The 20,960-nt window shown below is 60.3% G+C and overlaps 1 protein-coding gene across 1 annotated transcript in view; it reads left to right on the top strand.

Moving 5' to 3' along the window:
* The window catches only part of VAC14 (VAC14 component of PIKFYVE complex), a 70,260-nt gene extending 49,869 nt beyond the window's left edge, over positions 1–20,391 (top strand). The window contains exons 15-19 of the mRNA XM_054198921.1: positions 14,050–14,224; positions 14,967–15,085; positions 15,913–15,992; positions 17,636–17,786; positions 19,540–20,391. Of these exons, the coding sequence (XP_054054896.1) occupies positions 14,050–14,224; positions 14,967–15,085; positions 15,913–15,992; positions 17,636–17,786; positions 19,540–19,702 (688 nt within the window). The 3' untranslated portion in view covers positions 19,703–20,391. The remainder of the gene's footprint in view (positions 1–14,049; positions 14,225–14,966; positions 15,086–15,912; positions 15,993–17,635; positions 17,787–19,539) is intronic.
* Positions 20,392–20,960: the final 569 nt, after the last annotated feature.

Below are 20,960 nucleotides of genomic sequence, written 5' to 3' on the forward strand. Positions count from 1 at the left end.
CCTTCCAGCCTTCTCGCTAATTGGGAGCTATCTGCCCTAGCTGGCACGTGGCCCTCCTGGACTCGACGGAGCCCTTAAGCAAGAAACAAATATTCACATTCAGCTGCTGGCCTCCCGACGATGGCTTGGAGCAGCAGAAAAATGCGGAGGAGCTTCCAAAGCATCACATGGCTCCTTGGAGCGGCACCACTGTCCTCCGGGCAGGGACCCGGCGGAGGGAAAGCTGCTCGGTCCCTCAGGAGGCAGCCAGCGGAGCGGCACCGAGCCTTTTCAGCCAGCACCGAGATTTCCAGGCTGGATTTAACGCCCGCTTGTTGGTACCAGCGCTATGGGATGGGAGGGGATTAAGTGAGAGGCTAAGCCCTACCCCGTGGACATCAGGGTTGCTGCTCAGAGCAGGGTTTGAGGATAGGGCTGGCTGCCCTAGAAGCTTGCCCTTGGAAGAAGCCACCTTCTCCCCTCTTGTCCCTCCCCAGGGCCGGTTGTGCAGCCCCTGCCCTTTCCCCGGGGTCAGTCTGAGCTCGGGGAGCCAGTTCAGCTCACGAAACCGAGCCTGGCACCAAAGCAGCTGGCTTTTTGCTGCTCTCCGAGATGGAGCAGCTCAGGCGTTCATGGCCGATGCACCTTGCCGGGACGGCAAATGAAACCTGTGGACTACGGGATGCGCTGGAGTGGCTGGAGGCATCCCCGTGCGCATTGTGTGCGGATGCTTTGAAGTGAAGGGCTTAACTTTCAAGCCCAGAGAGGCCATTTTTGGGATGGGCAGCGGCACCCTGGGGCACGAGCGGACACCTGAGTCAGCACTTTGCTCCCCAGGCAGGGACCTGCAATCGGGGTTTGTCTCAGCTTGTTTTGTGGAGCCGTTAAATAAAATTCCCCGCTGCCTAGCGCCTTCTCACAGGGCCTTTTCTGAGGTTAAGCTGCGTGGAAGGGGCCCTGGGGGGATTTTTCAGCCACCTCCCATGCGATGCACGTGGCGGGGCTTGTCTGTTCAACCAGGGATGGTCCTTGGCTTTTTGGGGGATGCTTGAACCCCTGTGGGGGCGGCCAGGAGGGTGGGCTGGTTCTCCCTCTGGAAGACACAGAATCATGGAATGGTTTGGGTTGGAAGGGACCTTAAAGATCATCTAGTTCCAACCCCCTGCCCCAGGCAGGGACACCTCCCACCAGCCCAGGTTGCTCCAAGCCCCGTCCAGCCTGGCCTTGAACCCCTCCAGGGATGGGGCAGCCACAGCTTGGCTGGAGCAGTTAAGGTTATTCAGCCAATTTATGGCTGGAGAGTTGGAAAATCCCAGGCCTCATGATGGGGCCCTGGCTTTATGGCTCCTGCAGATGGGAAAAGTTCACTTGTCTGGAAATCCTGCCTTTTCCTTCAGGTCTCAAAGTCCTGCTGGGATGAGGCCAGCAGAGAGCTGGGGACAAACACCGGCACGTCACATTGGGTGCACGTAGGGCTTTAAGGTGGTGCCCTTGGTGTGGGGCTGGCGTGGCCGGTCCCCTCTTTTTGGGCAGAAGGGGACTTTTCTGCCTTCTAGGGAAGCTGGGGCTGACCGTACGACACCCTTTTCTTCCCAAAAAGTTGGGGGAGGAAAAAAAACAAGTGGGTTTGAACACGCTAACCGGGATGGGGAATCGGAGCCGGGGGGAGCGAAGGGGCGGCGTGTCCCGTGAAGCGCAGACATCCGATGCTCTTGGCAGGCAGGCAGTGAGGAGCATGTTAAATCGCTTTTTTGCTGGGCCTGCCTGGCGTTCCCAGGGCCGTGTTCTCTGTCTGGGGGGATGGGAAGGGAAGGGCTGGCATCCCAGTGGGGAGGGAGTGGGATGGTGGGGTTTAGCCGCAGGCTCGGGTAGTGATTGATACGCTGGGAATCCTGTACGGAGCTGGTGGGTGTTGGCTTTGGCGGTGGGGGGATGCTGAAGCCCCAGGATGCCGCCATCCTGCAGTGATGTGCTGTCCTCTTGCCCCATCCTGGCCCCCGCCTCGACGCAATCTTAACGTCCGCCTCGCTGTCCCACCTCCCAGCCCGCATCCCACTCTTCCCTGAGGGATGCTCAAGAGCTGGGGCGAACCAAAATCCTCCTCTTTCCCCATCCGTGGATGCCCTTGAGCTCCCCTGGACACAGGGTTTGCTTGGCCAAACATCTCCCGACGAGCTGGTGGTCCCCAGGGCTGGGATGCGGGATCCTCTCCTGCTCCTCCTTCCTTCGGGTGCGCTGATGCCTCCGTGGCCCCTCCAGCTCCCAGCACCAAACCCGTGCTCCGAAAATCCCTCTGCCCCACCAGCAACTGGGGCTGGGGGGAGACACACATACACGAGCGCGCGTCTCCTCTTCCTCCCTCCCACCCTCCGCGCCGCTGCATTGCAGAACAAAACCCGCGTTTGTTTTTTTGCGGGAACCGTTCGGCTTGTACTCAGCAAAGTGCAAAAAAAGAAAAAAAAAAAAAAAGAAGGGGGGAAAAAAAAAAAAAAACGCAGCCCCTTTGATAAACTGTGATATGAACTCGGGTAAAATCCAAACAGCTGTGAGCGCTACAAGGGAAGCTTCTGTGTCGGGAGGCAGCGAGCCTGCAAAAATACACTGCTCTGCCTGCCAGGATGCTCGCTGGCCGCCTGCCCTTCTGCTTTAATGAACTGTGCGCTCTCCGTGCCCCCCCCGAGCTCCTGCCTCGCAGAAAGGAAGGACTAGAGAAAGCTTTTTATTTTAATTTTTTTTTTTTTTTTTCCCACTCAAAGCAGAAAGCGGGGCTCCCTCCCGCCCGAGCGCCCCCAGTGATGCGAGGCAGGGGAAGGGGAGCGTCCCCAGCTCTGCCCCGAGGTCTGGGGGGCGTTCTTGTTTGCACATCTCCAGCTCGCTCCTCTGCGCCTGCCCGCTCCCCAAAATCTCCTCTCCTTGGCTCTGTCTCCGCCCAGCCATGGAAAACCAAGTGGCAGGAGATCCGGAGTGGTGTTTTAGTGGCATGGGGACATCCAGGCTCTGCTTTTACGCATCTCTCGCTGCCCCAGCCAGGCCCCTCTTGGGTTTTGATGGGGATTTGGGATAGGAGACGGCAGCCCCCACTGCACCTCCAAAAACCCCCAGCTCTTGAATTGCCTATTTCACATCGTGCGATGGGCTCCGCAAGCCCGAGGGAGCATGTGCTTAACGAGGTTTTAATTCACCCAGGCTATGGGGCATCGGGCCAAGCGCTCCCATACCCGCCACGGAGCAGGAGCTGGAGGGGAAAAACCCCATTTCCCCCAGGCTAGAGGTTGGATCTGGGATTGCACCACGCTGGGAGCCATCAGTGGCCTCACCTTCATGATGGAGGAGCCTGGTTGCTCTCCCGAAGGATTATCCCTGCTGGGGATAATGGTCCCCCCATCCTGGGGCTGGAGCCTCCAGGGAAGGATGGGAGATGCCATCCTGCGCCGTGAGAGCTGGAGGAGCAGGAGGGGCACCAGGCTTTGGGGACGAGCTTGCTGTCCTACCCGCCGAAGCTGCTCTGGGACCAGCCATACTCGGAGCTGCCTGTGAGGATTTGATGGGTTTTCCTGTAGAAAAATGGGAAGCACATGTGAGCGGCAGCGCGCTAGTGGGCTGGGACTAATTTGGGTCAGCGAGAGGGTGGAGGAGAGAAAAGGGAAGTGTGCGTAGGGGAGGAAAATCCTCCCAAAATGGCCAAGTTCCTTCAAAGGGCAGGTCCCCGGGGGGGATATTTGCTCTCTCTCAGCACTTTCCCTGGGATCCCAGCAGGAGCGGGCTGGGGAAGCGGGGAGCGGAGCCCGCAGCTCCCCTGCTTGCTGACCATCGTGTTCCCCGGAGCAGGGCTTCAGCATGAGCAGCTTCCAAGGTGTCTCCCAAATTTTCCTTGCTTGGCCGATGGGGTGAGGACCCTCATGGCGGCGGGGGCAGCGGCCGGTGCAGGCGAGGGGGGGTGGGTTTGGCCGTTAGCTGCTAAATTAACCTGTCTGATCCCATCGACCAGGTATGGGTGGGTTCTGGTGGTGTTTCCTTCTCTTGCTCTACAAATGTGCCATCGCGGTTTATTCATCTCCGCGGAGTGAGCAGCCAGGACAAGGGAGTCTGGGAAAGGCTGAATAATGGCATTTTTTTTCCCCTCCCGTCTCTTCCAGGGGATCTTGCCCGGGATTATCCCCAAGGCGCAGGGCACGCTCGCTTAAAAACCTCAAGGCAGGGCTGAGCGTTTTGCCTCCTGCTGCTCTCATCAAGGGATTTTTATGTTTGGTTGTTTTGGTTTTTTTCCATTCCTGGCTGCTTTCGAGCATCTCACAGCCCGTGGCTCTCTGCTGGCGACAGGCGCCCAGCCCTCCCTCCTCACGTGCCGCCCACGCACGGCAGGCACGGGCAGCGGGCGGACAAGTGGGGATGCTCCGGCACTTCCCGGAGTCACACGCTTGGCCGCAGGTTTCCACAGGTTGGATAGTAGGAAAAATTTTTACACTGAAAGGGTCATTAAGCCTTGGAACGGGCTGCCCAGGGAAGTGGTAGAGTCACCATCCCTGGAGGGATTTGAAAGCCGGGCAGACGTGGTACTTAGCGATATGGTTTAGTGACGGTTTTTGTCAGAGTTGGGTTGATGGTTGGACTCGATGATCTGAAAGGTCCCTTCCAACCTGGCCAGTTCCATGATTCTATGATCCGAGGTGGATGCTCGAGGCTGGATGCTGCCCCGGGAAGCGCTCACCCCAGCCGCAGGCTCCATAGCTCCCATCAGCAGGTCCGGCCGGGCGTTCAGCTCCTGGGATTGTGACATTCTGGGATGGGATGTCCCGGGATGGGACATCTTCGTCTCCTTCCCTTCAGTGCTCAGCTGCCCCTGGCGCAGGTCCCCTTCTAGCATTGGGTGCTCTCAGGGTGCTGACACTGCAGGGAGCATCCAGCCGCTCTCCTCTCCCACATCCATGGGTCTTGGAGGGTCAGGAGGATTGAGGCTCCTCGGGCTGCATCCCCCCCTTGTGATCCCTCCAGGGATCCCAGCTCCGAAGGCAGGGTGGGTGTCAGGATCCAAAAGGCAGCAAGAGCCGGCAGGCGGGGAGGCAAACCCGGCTTAAAGCCGAAATAACATCCTTCCTCATCAGGGACCTCCTTCCCTGAGCTCGAGGGTGTGCCTGGGTGTCCCCGCTCCTCCGTCTCCTTCTGTCCCTTCTCCCCGAAGCCACATGAGGAGGGTTAGCACTGCGTTGAGTGTGTCCGCACACAGATTTGAGCCAGTCGAGTAAAAATTACGGCCGGTTTGCTTAAGCAAAACGAGGGAGAAGTCAGCAGTGGGTCCAAGTAGTCAAGATGTTGGCAGAGGGGACGAGGCAGCTCCACCTCCGACCCAGGAGCACGCTTGTCCCCGAGCCGATGGGTCCCTGCCTGCTGCCACCCATGGGACGTGGCCACCCCCTTCCAATCCCTTTTTTCTTTCCCTCCGGAAAGCTTCACCCTCAAAGACGCGGTGTATTCCTGCCGTACTCCACCCCCTAGCCGGTCCCTCTGCTTTCAGAGGTCTTAGGGATGCCCAGCGGGACCATCTTCCCTCAAATTTGCCTTCCCTACAGGGCAGAAATACGACTTGTCCCTACAAGGGGGGACGCAAAGGCTCATCCCCCTCCAGGAGAGCAACCTGCTCCTCGGCCGCGCTTTTAGGAGTGAAAGCGCTTTTATTTCTTCATCTTAAAGCAAAGTGATGGGGGGGGGGACACTACAGTTCCCATCCCTCTGCAAGCTGGGCACGCCCCGAACCGGATCAGCCTCTCCCGGCTCCTGTTGCCACGGCTTTGCGCCCGCTCCCTTAACCTATTTTATTTGCAGTGAGGAGAAATTATAGGGGGAGAAATAAGGCGCTTGTCAGTTTTCGTGAAAATTAGGCCACAGCTGTCAGCCTGAAAGGGAAGCATACGTCTCAAAGGAAGGATCTGCTGCTTTACGCATCTTCCCCCCCCGCCCCGCCCGCCGCCCCCATCCCCTACCCTTCCTCCCCTTCAAAATAGGGGATGCTTGCTTGAAAACGTCGCTGCCGGGTGTAAAATCCCCTCTGGGGTCAGGCTCTGGAGGGCTCAGTGGAACGCCAGTCCTTCCCCTGGCCTGGGGAGGTGGGCTGGAGCCCCGGCACATGCTGTGACACTGCTCCCTCTGCCTCCTGCCCGGGGCTTGGAGCCCCAAGAGCCCAGGGGGAGACTTGGATTTGCCATCCGCTTTGTCCTCGAGTCATTGGCAAGTTTAAAAGTTGGAGAAGGAATGCCTCGTGGGTTGTATTTTTTTTGCTTTCCTGGAGGATTCACAGGAGAAAAGCTGCCTGTTTTCCAGGTGAGCCTCCTGTAGATGCTCAGGTGTTCCTACATCTTGTAAGCTTTGCAGATCACGGAATCACAGACTGTCAGGGGTTGGAAGGGACCTCTGGAGATCATCCCGTCCAACCCCCTGCCAGAGCAGGGTCACCCACAGCAGGTGGCACAGGAACGCGTCCAGGCGGGGTTGGAATGTCTCCAGAGACGGAGACTCCACCACCTCTCTGGGCAGCCTGTACCAGGGCTCTGCCACCCTCGGAGCAAAGAAGTTCCTTCTCAAGTCCTCAGTGACTGCCTGCTTGCGGGCAGGATAGCTTTATTCGTGGGTCACCGTAAAGTTTCCTCAAGGAAACGGCTGGGACACACTGACTTGGGCAGCTGGAGGCTGGTGCTGGACGTGGGCTTCCCCTTGGAGGAGGTGTCACATTCATCTGTGCTACATGTAAGAGTTGGGCAATGCCTTGGGCTGAGTGGAGCATTAAGCTTCCAAATTTAGTTATCGTTTAGCTTCTGCCCATCCCAGAGGATGTTAGCAGTTGATCGTCTTCTGCGCTGAAGATGATCAGAGGAAGAAACTGAAGAAGTTAGAAGAAATTTCTGAAGAAACTCTTCCGTGTCCTTGGTACAGTCCTGCATCCCGCTCCCGTTCAGTACGGAGCTGTGGGTGTTTGTGGGTGTTTGTCTGATCGTTAAGTGCCTGGAGGTGTCAGATATCAGCTTTATAAACTGAAGACGACCTTTTGGAAGGACACTGTTTTCCAGGCAGGAAATGTTCAGGGTGGGAACAAGGCTGGGTTCATCATGAGTCAAGGTGGGCATGCCCAGGAGGTGACTCACAGCTTTGGTAGGGTGGGCAGTGGGGAAGCCACCCTGCCAGCCTGGACAAGGGACCTCCCGGTGCTCCCAGTGTCCAAAGGGAACGTCGCAAGGAGCAGAAGCCAAGGGCTCAGGCTCTGCAGGACTGAGATGCTGCTTCACCAGCTGGAGGGAAGAAGGTTTGAGCATGACTCTGCCCGTGCCGTGGCAGTTCTTGAACCACCGGCACAATGTCTGTGCCCAGCACAGCCTCACCAAGCCGTCCCTGGGGCAGCAAGTGGCTCCAAAGACAGAGGGTCTTCAGGGCAGCTGGATATTTGGGCTGCTTTCCCTGGGAAATCGGGATTGTGCAATCACACTCTGGGATTCTTCATCATTTCCCATCCTGTGGGTGTCTCCTGGCTGTTACAGTCCAGGGTGCAAGTAAGAGGTTTGGTTTCTGGGAGCTCACCAGGCTTGTGTAGAGACCCCTGGGTTTCGACTCGGCGGCCCTAAATTTTCCATCCAGTGAGAAGAACCTCTCGGGAAGTCCCCATGCAGGGGTGGCCCACGGTGTCCCCAAGCTGGCTTTTGGCCCTGACTGCTGTCTCCCAAAGCCTGTTGGTGCTGGGGCCGGGGAGCTGCTGGCTTTCCCCTGCTCCCCCCTACGGAAAGGGGCCCTGGTTTGCAGAAAGGAGCGGAGATAAGCCCTTAAGGCAGCGCCGTTCTCCTCTCGGGGGTCTCCTTTGGTTGCTCCAGGGGTCCCTGGGGAGCAGCGTATGGCTGAGGCAGCCCCAGCCCAGCGCCGAGCTGGCACCGCGGCTCCTTCGGCAGTTGTCACGCTGACGGCTTCTGCCGAGCAGACGCTCCGTGGGAGGGTTTTCTTGTTTGCAGTGAAACACTCTGCACCTTTTCAAGCAAAGGCATCACAGGGCTTGTCTCCGGCTTCCCGAGATCCGGAACATCTCCTCCCAGGATCCACACATCTCCTCCCGCGATACGCACATCTCCGGTCCACGGCTTTCGCCAAGTTCCTCATGAGAAAGCGGGGCTGGCGAGGTTGAAAAGAGAAGTTCAGGCTTTTTTGCACGTTAAACTGGGTCTCTCCCAAACGCCCTCACCCTCCCCACGGATGGGCTCCCTTTGATCCCATGCTCCCGCTCCTGGCTGACCTGACCTCTCAAAGAGCAGGGCCTGAGCGTCAGGACACCAAGAAGAGTCCAGAAGCTGCATGAAGGAGGAGACAGAAGTCCTGCTTTTGCTCACATCATCTTCCTGGCTCGAGCGGGCTCTTCCCTCGCCTGAGGTGAGCCATGGTGGCTCCCGGCTCCAGAGCAGGTCTTCCCAAGGACTTGTCTGTGCTCTCCTGGGCTCTCCTTGTCCAGGTTGTACTTTATGGCTTCCCACATCCAGCAGATGTTGATGCTTCGCCATGTATCTCGCTCCGTCTACAAGCCCATCCCCAGGAGGCAGACCCCACTGGGTCCTCTCTGTCTCTTGACGAGGACCCGAGCTCGTTAGGGAAATGTGCCGGCAGAGATGGGAATGGGCGGCTGGGAGAGATGGAGGGGGGGACAGAGGGTCCCTCTGCCTCCTTGCAGAAGGAGCCCCGCTACTCCTAAACTTCCCAAACGCTTCCCAATCCCATACGTGAAAACACTATGAATTTTTGAAAGCGGGAGCTGCCGGGGTTGCCATGGTTTCCCTTGCCCGGAGGAGCAGCTCCGGAGCCTGGATTCGGCAAAGGCGGGGAGAAAAATGGAGGACTGGGATTTTCTTTGCAGCTGTGGTGGGGAAGGCCGGGAGAACGGCATCCTCCTGCCTTCCCCGCTCTCTCCTCCCTCTCCCCTCCGTCCTAATTTTATCTGTGAGGCTGCTTCCTCTGCAGATTCCTAAAGGATCCCAGCTGCTGGACCGGACTGGGGATGCTGCTTTTCCCGGCAGGAAGATTTCAGGGGGACGGGCATGGCGGGGGCTGCAGGTTCCCCCAGGGAGCCCAGAGCGGGGAGGAAGGGTGGCAGAAAGCTTTGGGGAAGGGAGTGGAGGAAGAGGAGGGTGGGGAGGAAGGCTGGAGGGGCTCTGCCCTCTTCCTAGCATCCGGATCCAGCAGCTGAAAAGCAGGGCAGAGCCCCTCGGAGCATCGCTTCCCCCCCCGAGCCTCGGCCGGCTCCTTCCCCGGCTCTGTCCCAGATGCTGGAAGTGGGACAAAGACCGATCCTCTTCCTGCTGGGGCTCCGGCTCTGCCCAGAGCTAATAAAGCCAATCACTGGCGCTTAATGAAGAAGCACCTGCTTAATTGAACGCAGCGGGACGGTGCTCGGCGTGGCGGGGCGATGGGAGGGGGCCAGCAGCGTTTCCCCTCCCGGGGTTTCCCTGCAGGTCCCGGCAGAGGGGATGGTGCCTCCGTCTGCAGCAGGGCTGGATTTCATCATCTTCTTTTTTATTATTATTTTTTATTTTTATTTTATGGAAAACCAGACTTTCACCCTCTTGGAGCAAGCATCGGGCCGCCCCGACCCTTCATTGCTCCCCACCCGGTGGTGGCTCGGGGCAGGAGATGGGGCCGAAGCGGTTAAAAGAGGGGGCTGGGAGCTCCGACAGCTCCCTGCAAGGATGATGTTTAGATTAGCCGGGTTTCCAGGCATCCTGCTGTCAAAGCGGGACGCCGGGGCTTGCCCTTAATTGGAGATGTGGCTCCGAAGCCGCCCCATCGCTCCGACGTCCCCCGGGCTCCCTGCCCCGGGGCTTGCGGCTCGTCCCAGTACCAGGCCACCCCATCCCGCCCCGCCGATCGTTAGCGTGATGGGAATTCGTTGCGATTGACCATCGCTGCCCTGGCAACTCGGTGGCCACTGGATCGGGGAGGGGGGGGGCTCTGGTGCTTCATGGGGTGCAGCTCAGGGACGCAGCGGGGGACCCCAGGGTGGCACCGCCGATGCAAGGCTGGTGGTGGCCTCCATGGCTCTTCCCTTGGCCAGCATCATCTTGCGGAGGGGTCCTCGAGGCTATGGGGAGGGCAGGGTCCTGTCCCCACGGCAGGGGCTGGAGGTGACCCGCTGGGTCCCTCGGGACCCCCACTGCGGCTCGTCCCCATGCGAGGCGATGGGCGACGGGGGGTTTTCCCCCATCGCCACGCTGCAGGCAGGCGCCGCCTCCCGTCTGCCCGCAGCCGCGTTCCTTGGCTCCATTGGAAAGGCTTGAATAACCCTTTTAATTTAAGGAGTTAAAATTTTAATGGCCTAAATACCGCACTTCATTATCGCCGCCATGTGCCTGCGCCAACGGCTGCCTAACGGCTGGGCGATGCCGTGATGCTCCGCCGCTCCTGCCTCCCCGGGGACGCTCCGGCTTCCCCTCCGCTCCCCCCGCCGGGAGCTCCTCGGGGACTCGCCGGTTCCCTGGGGGGCAAGGGGACAGGCCAAGGGGACACAGGTGTCACCCACGGGGCTGCAGGGGAGAGGCATCTCGCTGGGACGCTGCTTCGGGGCAGGGGGGCAGGATTAGCCGGTGCCTTCCATCGTCGCATCAAAGCATGGGCAGGGGGATGGATGGGTGGGATGCAGCCATCCCCATCCCCAACTGGGATTTTTAAGTCTTGCAGACGAGGTGTATAGATATAGATATAGATATATTAGATATAGAGAGATTAGATATAGATTAGATATAGATATAGATATATTTATGAGGTGTATATTTCGGGGGTGTATATATCTGATAGATATATGTCTTTATGGGTGTATATGTATATATATGTATATGTATATGTATATATATATTTAGAATCATATTTAGAATTATATTTAGCGCGGTGTATAGGTCTGGGGTGTATATAGCTGATAGAGGTGTATGTATTTAGGGGTGTCTATGTGTATATATTTATGGGGTGTGCATGTCTGGGGTGTACGTATCTGGGGTACGGCTCCCGCTCGCTGTCCCCCCTGCCCCGTCCCCTTCTGCAGCCGCCCCTCCAACATCTCGGCTGCTGCCTGCTCACTTGGAAGCCACCTGTCCCCTCTACGGCCCCGGCCCCTGCCTCCTCCCCACCAGCCTCGCGTTCCCCTCGTGCCATCGAAGCCTCCCGGGGGATCGGCTCCGGGGGTCCCCTCCCGTCCCGTCCCGTCCCACCGGTCGGGCTCAGCTGCTGGCTGCTGTCACAGAGGCCAGCAGCTGCGTGGCCGGCCAGTTGTCCCTTCCTTTTGGGGATCGCTTTTGGGCTTCGGAGGGGGAGTTTTGGGGTCTGCGGATTCATGGGGGACAAGCTGCTGAGCACTGGCAAACTCGTTCTGCTGGTGGTTCCCGGAGAGCCCCCGCCCGGGGGCAGCTGGAGGGGGTGGGCACCCTGGTGGGACGGTGTGCCCAGGGGTGGCGCAGCCTCGGAGCGGGGGACACGGGCTCTGCACGGCTGCTCCTTTAACACCCCGGCGGTTTCCAGTTTCCCAGTGCCACCGAAAGGACGGGGAAAGGCGGGGGGGGGCAACAAACCCAACCCTTCCCCGCTAATCAAAACCAGGCCTGAAATTAGAAAGCGGCTCGCGTTCAGCTCGCTGGGAGCCACAGCGTTCGCCAGCCAAATGTCAGAGCTCCTATTTATGGAAAGCCAGAGCCCAGAGCCCTCCTTTTCCACGGAGGAGCAGTGGCGTGGGGACCCGATGCCGTCCTTGCTGTGGGCGGATGAGGGCAGCTCCGGAGGTGGCTGAATTGCCCTCGATGCTCACTGGCGCTGGTTTTGGTTTGGCTGAGTTTGTTTGAGCTCTTTTTTTTGTAGCCTTTTCTGGCTGGAAGGTGTAAAACACCGGCTCCGAGCAGAAGAGCCGGTCCCTGGCCGTACCGGCACAGCCGGGCAACTGGGGGTACAACTATCCTGGTGTTTGTCTGTGGGGGAAACATCCCTTTGGGCACAATAAATCATCCTGCTTCGCGGTGTGAGCGCCCGTCACAGGTGCCGGAGGAAGCTCAGCAAGGATGGGGCATCCAGTTATCCCCTCTTACTGCGAAAGGGTCGGATGGAGCCAGCTCGTTCCCAGGCTGGGCTCGGACTTGCCCGGGCTGGGCTGGCTTTGCCGCAGCTGGCGATGAGCGGATCCTGCCTGTGATGCTGAGCTATTGATTCGCTTTTGGCTCCGGCAGCCTGGACTGAAAGCCTCCGCCTTCCCCTTCCCTCCCTCCATGCTTCCCTTTCCCATCGCTCTCCCGCCAGCCCTGCGTCCAAGCGGTGAGAAATCGGGGAAGCATTTTCATCCCCATGAATGCAGCCGGTTACGTAAGAATAATTGGGATAAATGAGCTTATTTATCACGGCCCCGTTCCATTTTAACGGGGTCCAAGGCGATCGCCGGGTTGGGTTACGTAAAAGCCCGCACAGAGCATCTCATTGTCCGGCCGGCGGCCACGCGGGATGCGGGAGCTGCGGATGGAGAGGAGCCGGGGCTGGGCGAGGAGGGGATGGGTTGCTTGGCAGAATTGGGAGGAAGATGGGGGGGTTTCTTCCTCCACAGGTTGGGAGGGAAAATCCATTTCTTCATGCCCCATCCACCTCTTGCCTCCCTAAACCACCAGGCTTTAGGGGTATGGGCTTTGGTGTCTTCCTGTAGCCATATAGTCTTCTCCTGGTCCTTCCCCTTGAGGACAGGGAAGGACCAGAGGACTCGCCTCCTTCCTCTTCCTCACCCCAGGAGGTGAAAACATGACCTCGGGAGGGGAAATTCAGGTGTGCCTCCCACCTCCAACAGCTAGTAAATGCCTCCCACCCAGCCGGTGGAGCAGGTGCTCCTTGTTTTGCCTCCTAAACCCTTCTGAGATGCCTCCAGGGGGGGATTTTGTTGCCAGCTGAGATTATCTAGTGGGGAACAGTGCTTGGTAGGAGTTGTGGGAAAGCAGAGGAGCTCTGTGGGATGCCAGAATCTCCCCCAGCGCTGAGGTTCCCCGTCAGCCCGTGGGGCAGATATGAAGACCATGGGAGCATCCCAATTTCAGAAGAAACTGGGGATGCTGGGGCGCTGGGTGGACTCCCCCAGGTCTCCCCGATGCGGGCGCCGGCGAGCTGAGCCAGCGCTGGGCGGCGTTTCAGGTGTCCTCAGACAAACTGCCCGAGAAGGCAGAAGCCTGGAGAAAAACAGGAAATCCCCAAATCCAAACAAAGGCGGAAGAAAAAGGAAAGAAAAAAAAAAAATCTGGTTTATGTTTTCTGGTCTAAGATGTTGAAAAACCTTGAGAACGCCCCATGGTTTGTTAAGCAGGACATTCCTGCCGTGACCCGCCGAGCGTGAGCTGTGGCGCCGGCTATGCCGTGTTTTGGGGAGAGCGATGCCGGTGGGGTGTCCGGTGGAGCAGAGACATCTTCCAGCTCCATCGGCTGGAGCTCCGGAGCCCCTCAGCACCGGATCTCCTGGGAGCCAGAGCATGGAGGAGTTCAAAGAGCAACAGGGCAGGTTACTGGGAGAAAGGGGGCTGCAGAGGGAAAGGCAGCCTCTGGCTCCGGCACTCCCGGGTCCCACAGTGCCAGGAGGGAGTGGTATGTCCTGTTGGCCAAGCTCGCTCCCCACCAGTTCCCTGGTGTCGGGGGGGATACTGGTCTGGCTGGGCCATCGCGTGCCATCTGTAAGCGCACTGCTGCAGGCACCCTGCAGTCAGCAGGGTGGAAAGCGATGCTGAAGACTCTCCAGGGAGGTCACTGGGAGGCTGGAGGTGGCCACAAGCCACGGTGGTGGGTGGAGGTGAGGTCCCAGAGCAGCACGGCTGGGGATGTGTCTGAGCCCAGCTATTTTTTTTTTGGCCTTGCCTTGGTGTGAATGGCTGCACCCTCCGAATGCGGAGCCTGGCATCGCCCCACAACATCTCCCTTCTGGTGCCACCATGCTCGCCCAGCCTGCGGTGCACCCGTATCTCCCATCCCTGGTCCTCTCTGCAGGAAGGGCTCAGGTCAGGGTCTCATTAACCTTTCTTCCTCCCCCCCGGGGTTTCTCTCCTCTGTGATACGCAGGCAGCTTTGTCTACTTCTGAACGCGGAAAACATCTTCCACTCCATGGCGGACATACTGCTTCGGGAGGAGGACCTCAAGTTCGCCTCTACCATGGTCCACACCCTCAACACCATCCTGCTGACGTCCTCCGAGCTCTTCCAGCTGAGGAACCAACTGAAGGACCTGAAGACCCCGGTATGGGCAGAGGGAGCAGGCTCAGCTGCTGGTGGGGGGCGTCTTGGGGGTGGCGGGCACCTGGGAGCCACCTGGAGACATGTCTTGCTGCTCAGTCCCCGTCTGGCAGGTCCTAGGGCTGGAGCTCAGGCAGCCCCTTTGTTCCTCAGGAGTTGAAGGGGGCTTGGAGGACATGCCCAGCTCTTGCTTTCCCCTACTCCCGGGATGGGAATGAGCTCCCCGAGCCCTGGAGCAGCTGCCAGCTCCCTCCCTCCACCCCAACACGGGCCAGGGGACAGGTGATGGCGGGAGCAGAGCCCCCGGGTCCCTCAGCTGTCCCCGACGGGAACGCGCCCGCGGGGTTTGCCGAGCAGCTGCCACCAGCACCAGCCACATCCAAGCAAGGCAGGGAGAGGGAGGAAGACTTCTCCTCCTCCTCCTCCTCATGCTGAAGGCCAGCGATGCAGAGGTGTCCCCTTGGGTGGGGCAGCCACTGTCCTCCAGCCCCTCGTCCTGCAGTGGACGCAGCACCCCTGAGGGCCACCCTGTCACTCTGCCACCCCAAAACCCGCCTGGTCTCCCATCTCCTGAGGCTGGTGGCCTCATGCCAGTGCCAGGTGGACTTGGTGGGTCCAGAAACGTCCCTTCGTGTCTCGGTGGCACTTGCCAGTCTGGCAGGTCAGTGTCAGGAACCCGGGGCTCTCGGTGCCATGTCTTTGCTCCCGCTGGTGACCTGACCCCGACGGCTCCCTCTTTTTACCAGGAAAGCCGTAACCTCTTCTGCTGCCTGTACCGGTCCTGGTGTCACAACCCCGTGACAACCGTGTCCCTCTGCTTCCTTACCCAGAACTACAAGCACGCCTACGACCTCATCCAGAAATTGTATCCTTTGGGGGTTTTCCGCGAGGCCGGTGCTTGGGCTGGCCCCTTGGTCCCTCTGTGGCCACCAAGGTCACGCTGCGGGCCAGCCCAAGCCCATCATTACCGGGGCGGCGTCCCCGCGATGGGTGGGCAGGAGCAGCCAGCTCCCTTCCCTTCGGGTCATCCTTATTTTTTGTGGTGTAAAAAGAGGTAAGCGTGCGCTGGCTGAGCCCTGCCCTTCCCTTCCCTTGCCCGGGAGGGGAGGCTCCTCAGCATCCTCTTCCTCCCAGGAAGATGAAGGCTGTGGCCTCCTGGCCCGAGGAGGAGCAGGCAGCGCCCGGCGCGGTGCAGTTCCCCGTGAGCACAATGATTCTTTTCACGTGCTGGCAAACCCCGAGCCTCCCTGCGTAGCTTTCCGTACGAAGAAGCTTAATAACGTGCTCGGGTTCCCTTCCCGGCGCAAGCCGGCATTTCTCCCGGGGGACGGGAGTGCTCGGCATCGCCTTTGTGCCCAGGAGGGTAAAATCAAGCATCCTTACACCATCTTCCTGCCTGCTCTCCGGCTTAGGGAAGCTGCCAACTTTTTGGGCAACCTGCCTTTTCCCCCCCATCCCTGCCTGCTCCTCCCGTTTCCTTCCTCCCATCGTCCGGTGGCCACCCCGCAGACCTTCCAACCCTGCCTGCCTGCAAGCCCTGCCCGTTCCCTGCCTGCTGCCTTCCCGCGGGAGCTGTGGATGGAAGGGAGGGTTTGGCAGAGCCGCGGTCCACGCCGGGCATCGCCAGGGCGAGCCATCTGCTGCCGCCGGGCCACCCTTTTCCAAGGTGACATCCTTAACCGCCACATCCAGCGGGGATCTGGAGGTCACCGTAGATTTCCTCACCGAGGTGGACAAGCTGGTGCAGCTCATCGAGTGCCCCATATTCACGTGTAAGGAGGAAAACCCTGCGTGTGCGTGTGTTCGGCCCACCCCCCCGCTTCCTCCCCGCTCCTCCAGCGCAAAAGCGGCAGCCGCCGCACGAATAAATAGAGCAGAAGTTATGAGACTTCTTGCCGGGAGGTTTGCCCAGCGCTGGAGCTGCCCGCCGGGGACTGGCAGCATGGTGGAGGGCCGGGGCGGGGGGGTTGCAGCTCACACACACACCCCCCCGCCCCCAGATATAGGTTAAGGGAGCGAGCGGCGCTGGCACCAAACAAAGGGATGGGGGAAGGAATCAGGGGAGGGGGGGAGGCTGGGCCACACTGAGCATCTCACGGGTAGGACGTCAGAGGAGGGGAGCCATGTGCCGCCACCCTTGGAGACATGGGGTGGCATCGTGGGTGCTGCTGGGGTGAAAGAAAAAACAAAGGTGGGGTTTTTGTCTCAAAATGGAGATTTAAACCCTAAAAAAACCCACAGCTGCTTCTCTCTCGAGATCTGGCCCTCCCAGCCCCAGGAATGTGTCCGTCCCCCCCGGCTTGGGGACGTGGCAGTGGGATGGGGAGAGGAGGACATGGCGGGGGGACCTGTGGTTGTAGGGGGGTTCTCGTGATGACGTTCAGTTGCCCCTGGGCACCTTCTCCCTGGAGGAGGAGCTGGGCATTGGGAAATGTCCTGGAAAGGACTCGCTGGGGGACCTGGATGGTCCAGGGCTGGAGAATATTTGGGGGAAGAGAGTTAGAGCAGCCGGGAGGTGGAGATGTGGGGTGGCCCTCGGTCACGCTCCCTCCCGTGGTGCCCGGTGCCTCGTCCCGAGGATGACTGTCCCACCATGCGAGGCGTCCACATGTCTGTGGTGGTTTTCCAAGGCCCCACACTATTCCTGGAGGCTTGCCCGCCCCGCTCACCTTAATCTCCGAGTCTCGGGCCGGGAGACAGACGTGTCCCCCATAGAGCAGCACCCCTGGGCACGGGTCCCTCCGCAGGGAGGCACCGGAGGTGCTAGTGGCAACCAGGAGGTGCGATGCTGGGGCAGGGACCTCTCGCCCCATCCCCATCCTGGGCTGCCGCAGGTGGGACCTCGGTTGTCTGTAGGGCTCAGGAAGGTCCTTCCATGCCTGAGCACCACCAGGGATGGAGCAGGAGGGTGGTTTCCCCTCTGCTGAGCAACACCGAGGCCCAACATACGTCAGCATCAGGGCAGAGCGCAGAGGATGCCTTCAGCTCCACAGAGTCCCCGGGAGGGTGTCACCCAACCTCCCTGAGGCTCCATGGGGGGGTATTTCTGCTAATTCAGCAGAAGCCGAGGAGCAATCTCACATTGCGTGGGTGTCCTCGGGCAGACGGCATGGACAGGCTCAGGGATGAGCGGCAGCAGGGATGGGAGACTGGGGAGCTGCTGCCCCCTTCCCCGGCTGGCAGCTGGGGGCTGTGGGGAGGAGAGGGGCTTCCGGCCGGTGTGGGACACAAAGATGGGTGAGTTAATGGAAGGGGAGAGGCTGCTGGTGCCATGTGGGTGCCCCTCAGGTCGGCTGGCAGCGGCTTACAGCCTTCCCAGGACCATCAGATGGATGGCTGGGAGGAACATACTCTTGGGGCTGGAGGCGAAATGCATTTTTATCCGCCTCCCCATCCTCTCCCTCTCCTCTTCCAGATCTCCGCCTGCAGCTGCTGGACGTGAAGAACAACCCCTACCTGATCAAGGCTCTCTATGGCCTGCTGATGCTGCTGCCCCAGAGCAGCGCCTTCCAGCTCCTCTCCCACCGCCTGCAGTGCGTGCCCAACCCCGAGCTCATGCAGACCGCGTAAGTGCCGCAGGGATGGAGCTCGGACGGAGCCCCCGGCATCGAGGCCGGACACGCCATCCCCCCACCCCGCCGCCGAGCATCCCCACCATCCCGGGATCAGCCCCATGGTCATCTTTCGCCCCCCGGCTCCTTTGCGGCCCCGGCTGGTCCTTGCCCCGTGGCCGGGAGCGTTGGCTTGGGGGGTTTTTTGTGTCTATATTTGGTAACCCTGGGAGGGCTGTGCCTCATCCACAGGCATTTGGCATCCGGGATGGAAAATTTCACTTGTGAGGTCGCTATGGAAACGAGCAGAGCCGGGAAGGAGGTTTACGGAGAGAGAGAGAGAGATGCCGCCGGCAGCCGGGGGGTGATCCCAAAGCGTGTGTGTGTGTCCGCTCAGCCCGGACAGCCTTCACGGCACCCAAAAGGCCCCCCCCGCCGTCACCCGCGCACGCCTGGGGCTTGCTTCTCCATCCCCACCCCTGGTTTTTGGGGAGCCGTGAGCAGTGATGCACAAGGGTGGCATCTCCCCTGGGGGGTACCCTCCGAAATCCTCGTGCTCCCTGCCCAGCGTTGCTGCCCGCCCGGCTCCTTAGACACCGGTGGCGGGATTTGCTCTCCAACCCTCGGCTAAGGAGCAGGGGGTTGATGATAAAGCCGGGTCTGCCTCCTCGAAGCCCTGGGAACCGAAGAGTTCCCAAGATGGGCAGGTTACTGAATTAACCCCCCCCCGCCCCAGCATCACTGCTGCCACCCCTCCTTGGCTTTTAACAGCTCCCCTGGGCTGGCTTTTATCCTTCCCAGCCTCCGGCGCTGAGCTCGTATCCACAATACCCACAACCCGGCACTGATTTTTAACTGGGGGAGGGCGGGAAGCGGATGGGATGGGGGGGGCTGCACGTGCTTCTTTCACTCCATTTTTCACCACCACCACCACCACCTCAACCCTTGGCCCCGGCAGTGAGGGGGAGGTGGTTTTTTTTTTCGAGCAACCGGAGCTTGTCAGACGGCCTGAGCATCTGATTAACTCTGACCTACATTCCTTCAAACACCCAAGCCGGCTTTCATAACAGTCCAGCCCCAGATGCCCCCCCCCCACCCCCGACTCCTCCTTCCCCTGGCTGGGGGGATGCCGGGGCCTGGAGAGCCGCCTGCCATCCTCCCATGGGCTCCCCCATGTCCCCTTGACGGGTGTCCCATGGCTGGTCCCCCTCCTCCATCTCATGGGGATGGCGCTGGGGGATGAGCATCCGTGGCTGGAGCCCCCCCCCCCGGGGAGCCCCCAAATGGGGCTGTCCCCACTGCCACCCAGCCCTCCTGCGTGTCACAGCACGTGGCTGGTTTTTTAACTCCATCATCAAACCAGGCAGGGAAACTGAGGCACGGCTCGCTGCTTTTGGACTGGAATGGGTTGGGATGGGGTCTGGCGGGGGGGGGGGGGGTCGTCACCATCTGTGTCGGAGGGGTTAAACCTCCCCCCTAGGGGGGCCAAGGAGGCTGAGGCAGGTGTCCCTTGTCGCCTCCGTCTTCCCCCAGGTCTTCTTGCGCTCCGTCTCATGGCTTTTTGGGGGAGAGAAATGGGTCTTTGGGGGTGTTTAATGGGTCTTTGAGGGTGTTTAATGGGTCTTTGGGGTGTTCAATGGGTCTTTGGGCACGTTTAATGGGGCACCAGCATCACTTTGGGGGCCGCCTGTGATGGATGCCCGGGATACTGGCATTTCCTGCCCTCACTCTCTGCTCTGTGTGTCCCCCCCCTCCACCACCCCCGCAGGGACAACACCAAGCCAAGCGCCAGCTTCAAGAGGGCGTCAGCCTCCAACATCGACTACACGGAGCTGCTGCAGCACTTTGAGAAGGTCCAAAACAAGCACCTGGAAGCCCGGCACCAGCGAGCCGGCAGGGCAGAGCAGCTGGACCGGCGGGTGGTCCTCTGAGCATCTCCCCCCCCCCCCGGTGGCGTGCACGGTTGCTGGGGCAGGGACCAGGGGACGCGGACCAGGGGACGGGGACACCGGTTGGTGGCCACCGGAGGATGCTGCCGGTGGGTTTCATGGCAGAAGGGAGATGGGCAAGCGCTCGGCACGGGGCCGGTTCTCCTCCCCGCCGTGCGTGTGGATGGCGGGGGACCCCCAGGCTGTGCCCGTGGGCGACGTGGGGAGAGGGTTGCAGGAGGAGAGGGCCGGGATGGGGAGGTGGGGGAGGAAAGCGCTTCGTCTTCTCTTGCAACAGGGTGAGGAAACTCCCCTTTTGCTTTGCTAATGCCTTCCCCGTGACTGTCAGCTGAGCGCCCAGCCTCCTGCCAGCCAGACCGGAGGGGAAGGGAAGACGGGAGCAACCCCTGGCCTCCCGCCCTGGAAAAAACAAGGATGCGGGACCGCCGGCCGCCTCTTGCCACCCCAGCTTCCACCCCCGGAGGCTGCCGGCAGCGTCTCGCTTGGGGACTCGCGCTCCTCGTGCGCGGCACTCAGCCCCCTCCCAGCATCCACGCACCCTCTCTGAGCCCCCAGCTTTTGGCACAGGGGGACATGGGGGGGCAGCAGACACTCCCAAGCCCCACACTCAATTCTTTGTTCCTCCGTTAAGCTCCCCACGATAAAATAAACGAGCGATGCAGAGCAGCCCATTCCTGGTAGCTGGGCTCCCCATCCTCATGGATCCGGCCCCGAAGGGGAGCCAAAAACACTCCGGGGGGATGGCGTTGGAGCATCTTGCTCGCCCCCGAGCCCCGGGTTGGCCCAGCCCTGCCACGTTGGCTCGCCGGCCAGCAGGGCTTCTCCGCCTGCTCCTCTTCCCAGCAGGGGGAATAAAAAAAAAAAAAAAACCCCACCGCCGAAAATTCTTCCAGGCCACGGTCACGAAACCGCGGCGTGGTGACAGGCATTTTCCTGGCCCCTGCACAGCCGCCAGCGCTGCCTTTGCCCCTGGCACCCAGGGACCGTCACCGCCGGCGTGTCGCAGGGGGGGGTCCATTGCATCCCCGGCGCTTTTCAAGCCTTCACCTGATCCCGGGGAAAAGCGGACTTTGGAGGAATTTCTGGAGTTTTTATGGCTCCTGGCCTGTTTACAGCGGAGCCGGGCTCTGGCAGCGGGTTCCCCCAACAGCCCCGCACCGGCGCTGCTTTGGCTGGGATAAAGACATTCCTGTCATTCCCGGGAAAGGGCTTTCCAAACCCGGTCACGGCGGGTTAATTT

The sequence above is a fragment of the Rissa tridactyla genome, chromosome 4 (assembly GCF_028500815.1).
Source record: "Rissa tridactyla isolate bRisTri1 chromosome 4, bRisTri1.patW.cur.20221130, whole genome shotgun sequence".
NCBI classification, from domain to species: domain Eukaryota; kingdom Metazoa; phylum Chordata; class Aves; order Charadriiformes; family Laridae; genus Rissa; species Rissa tridactyla.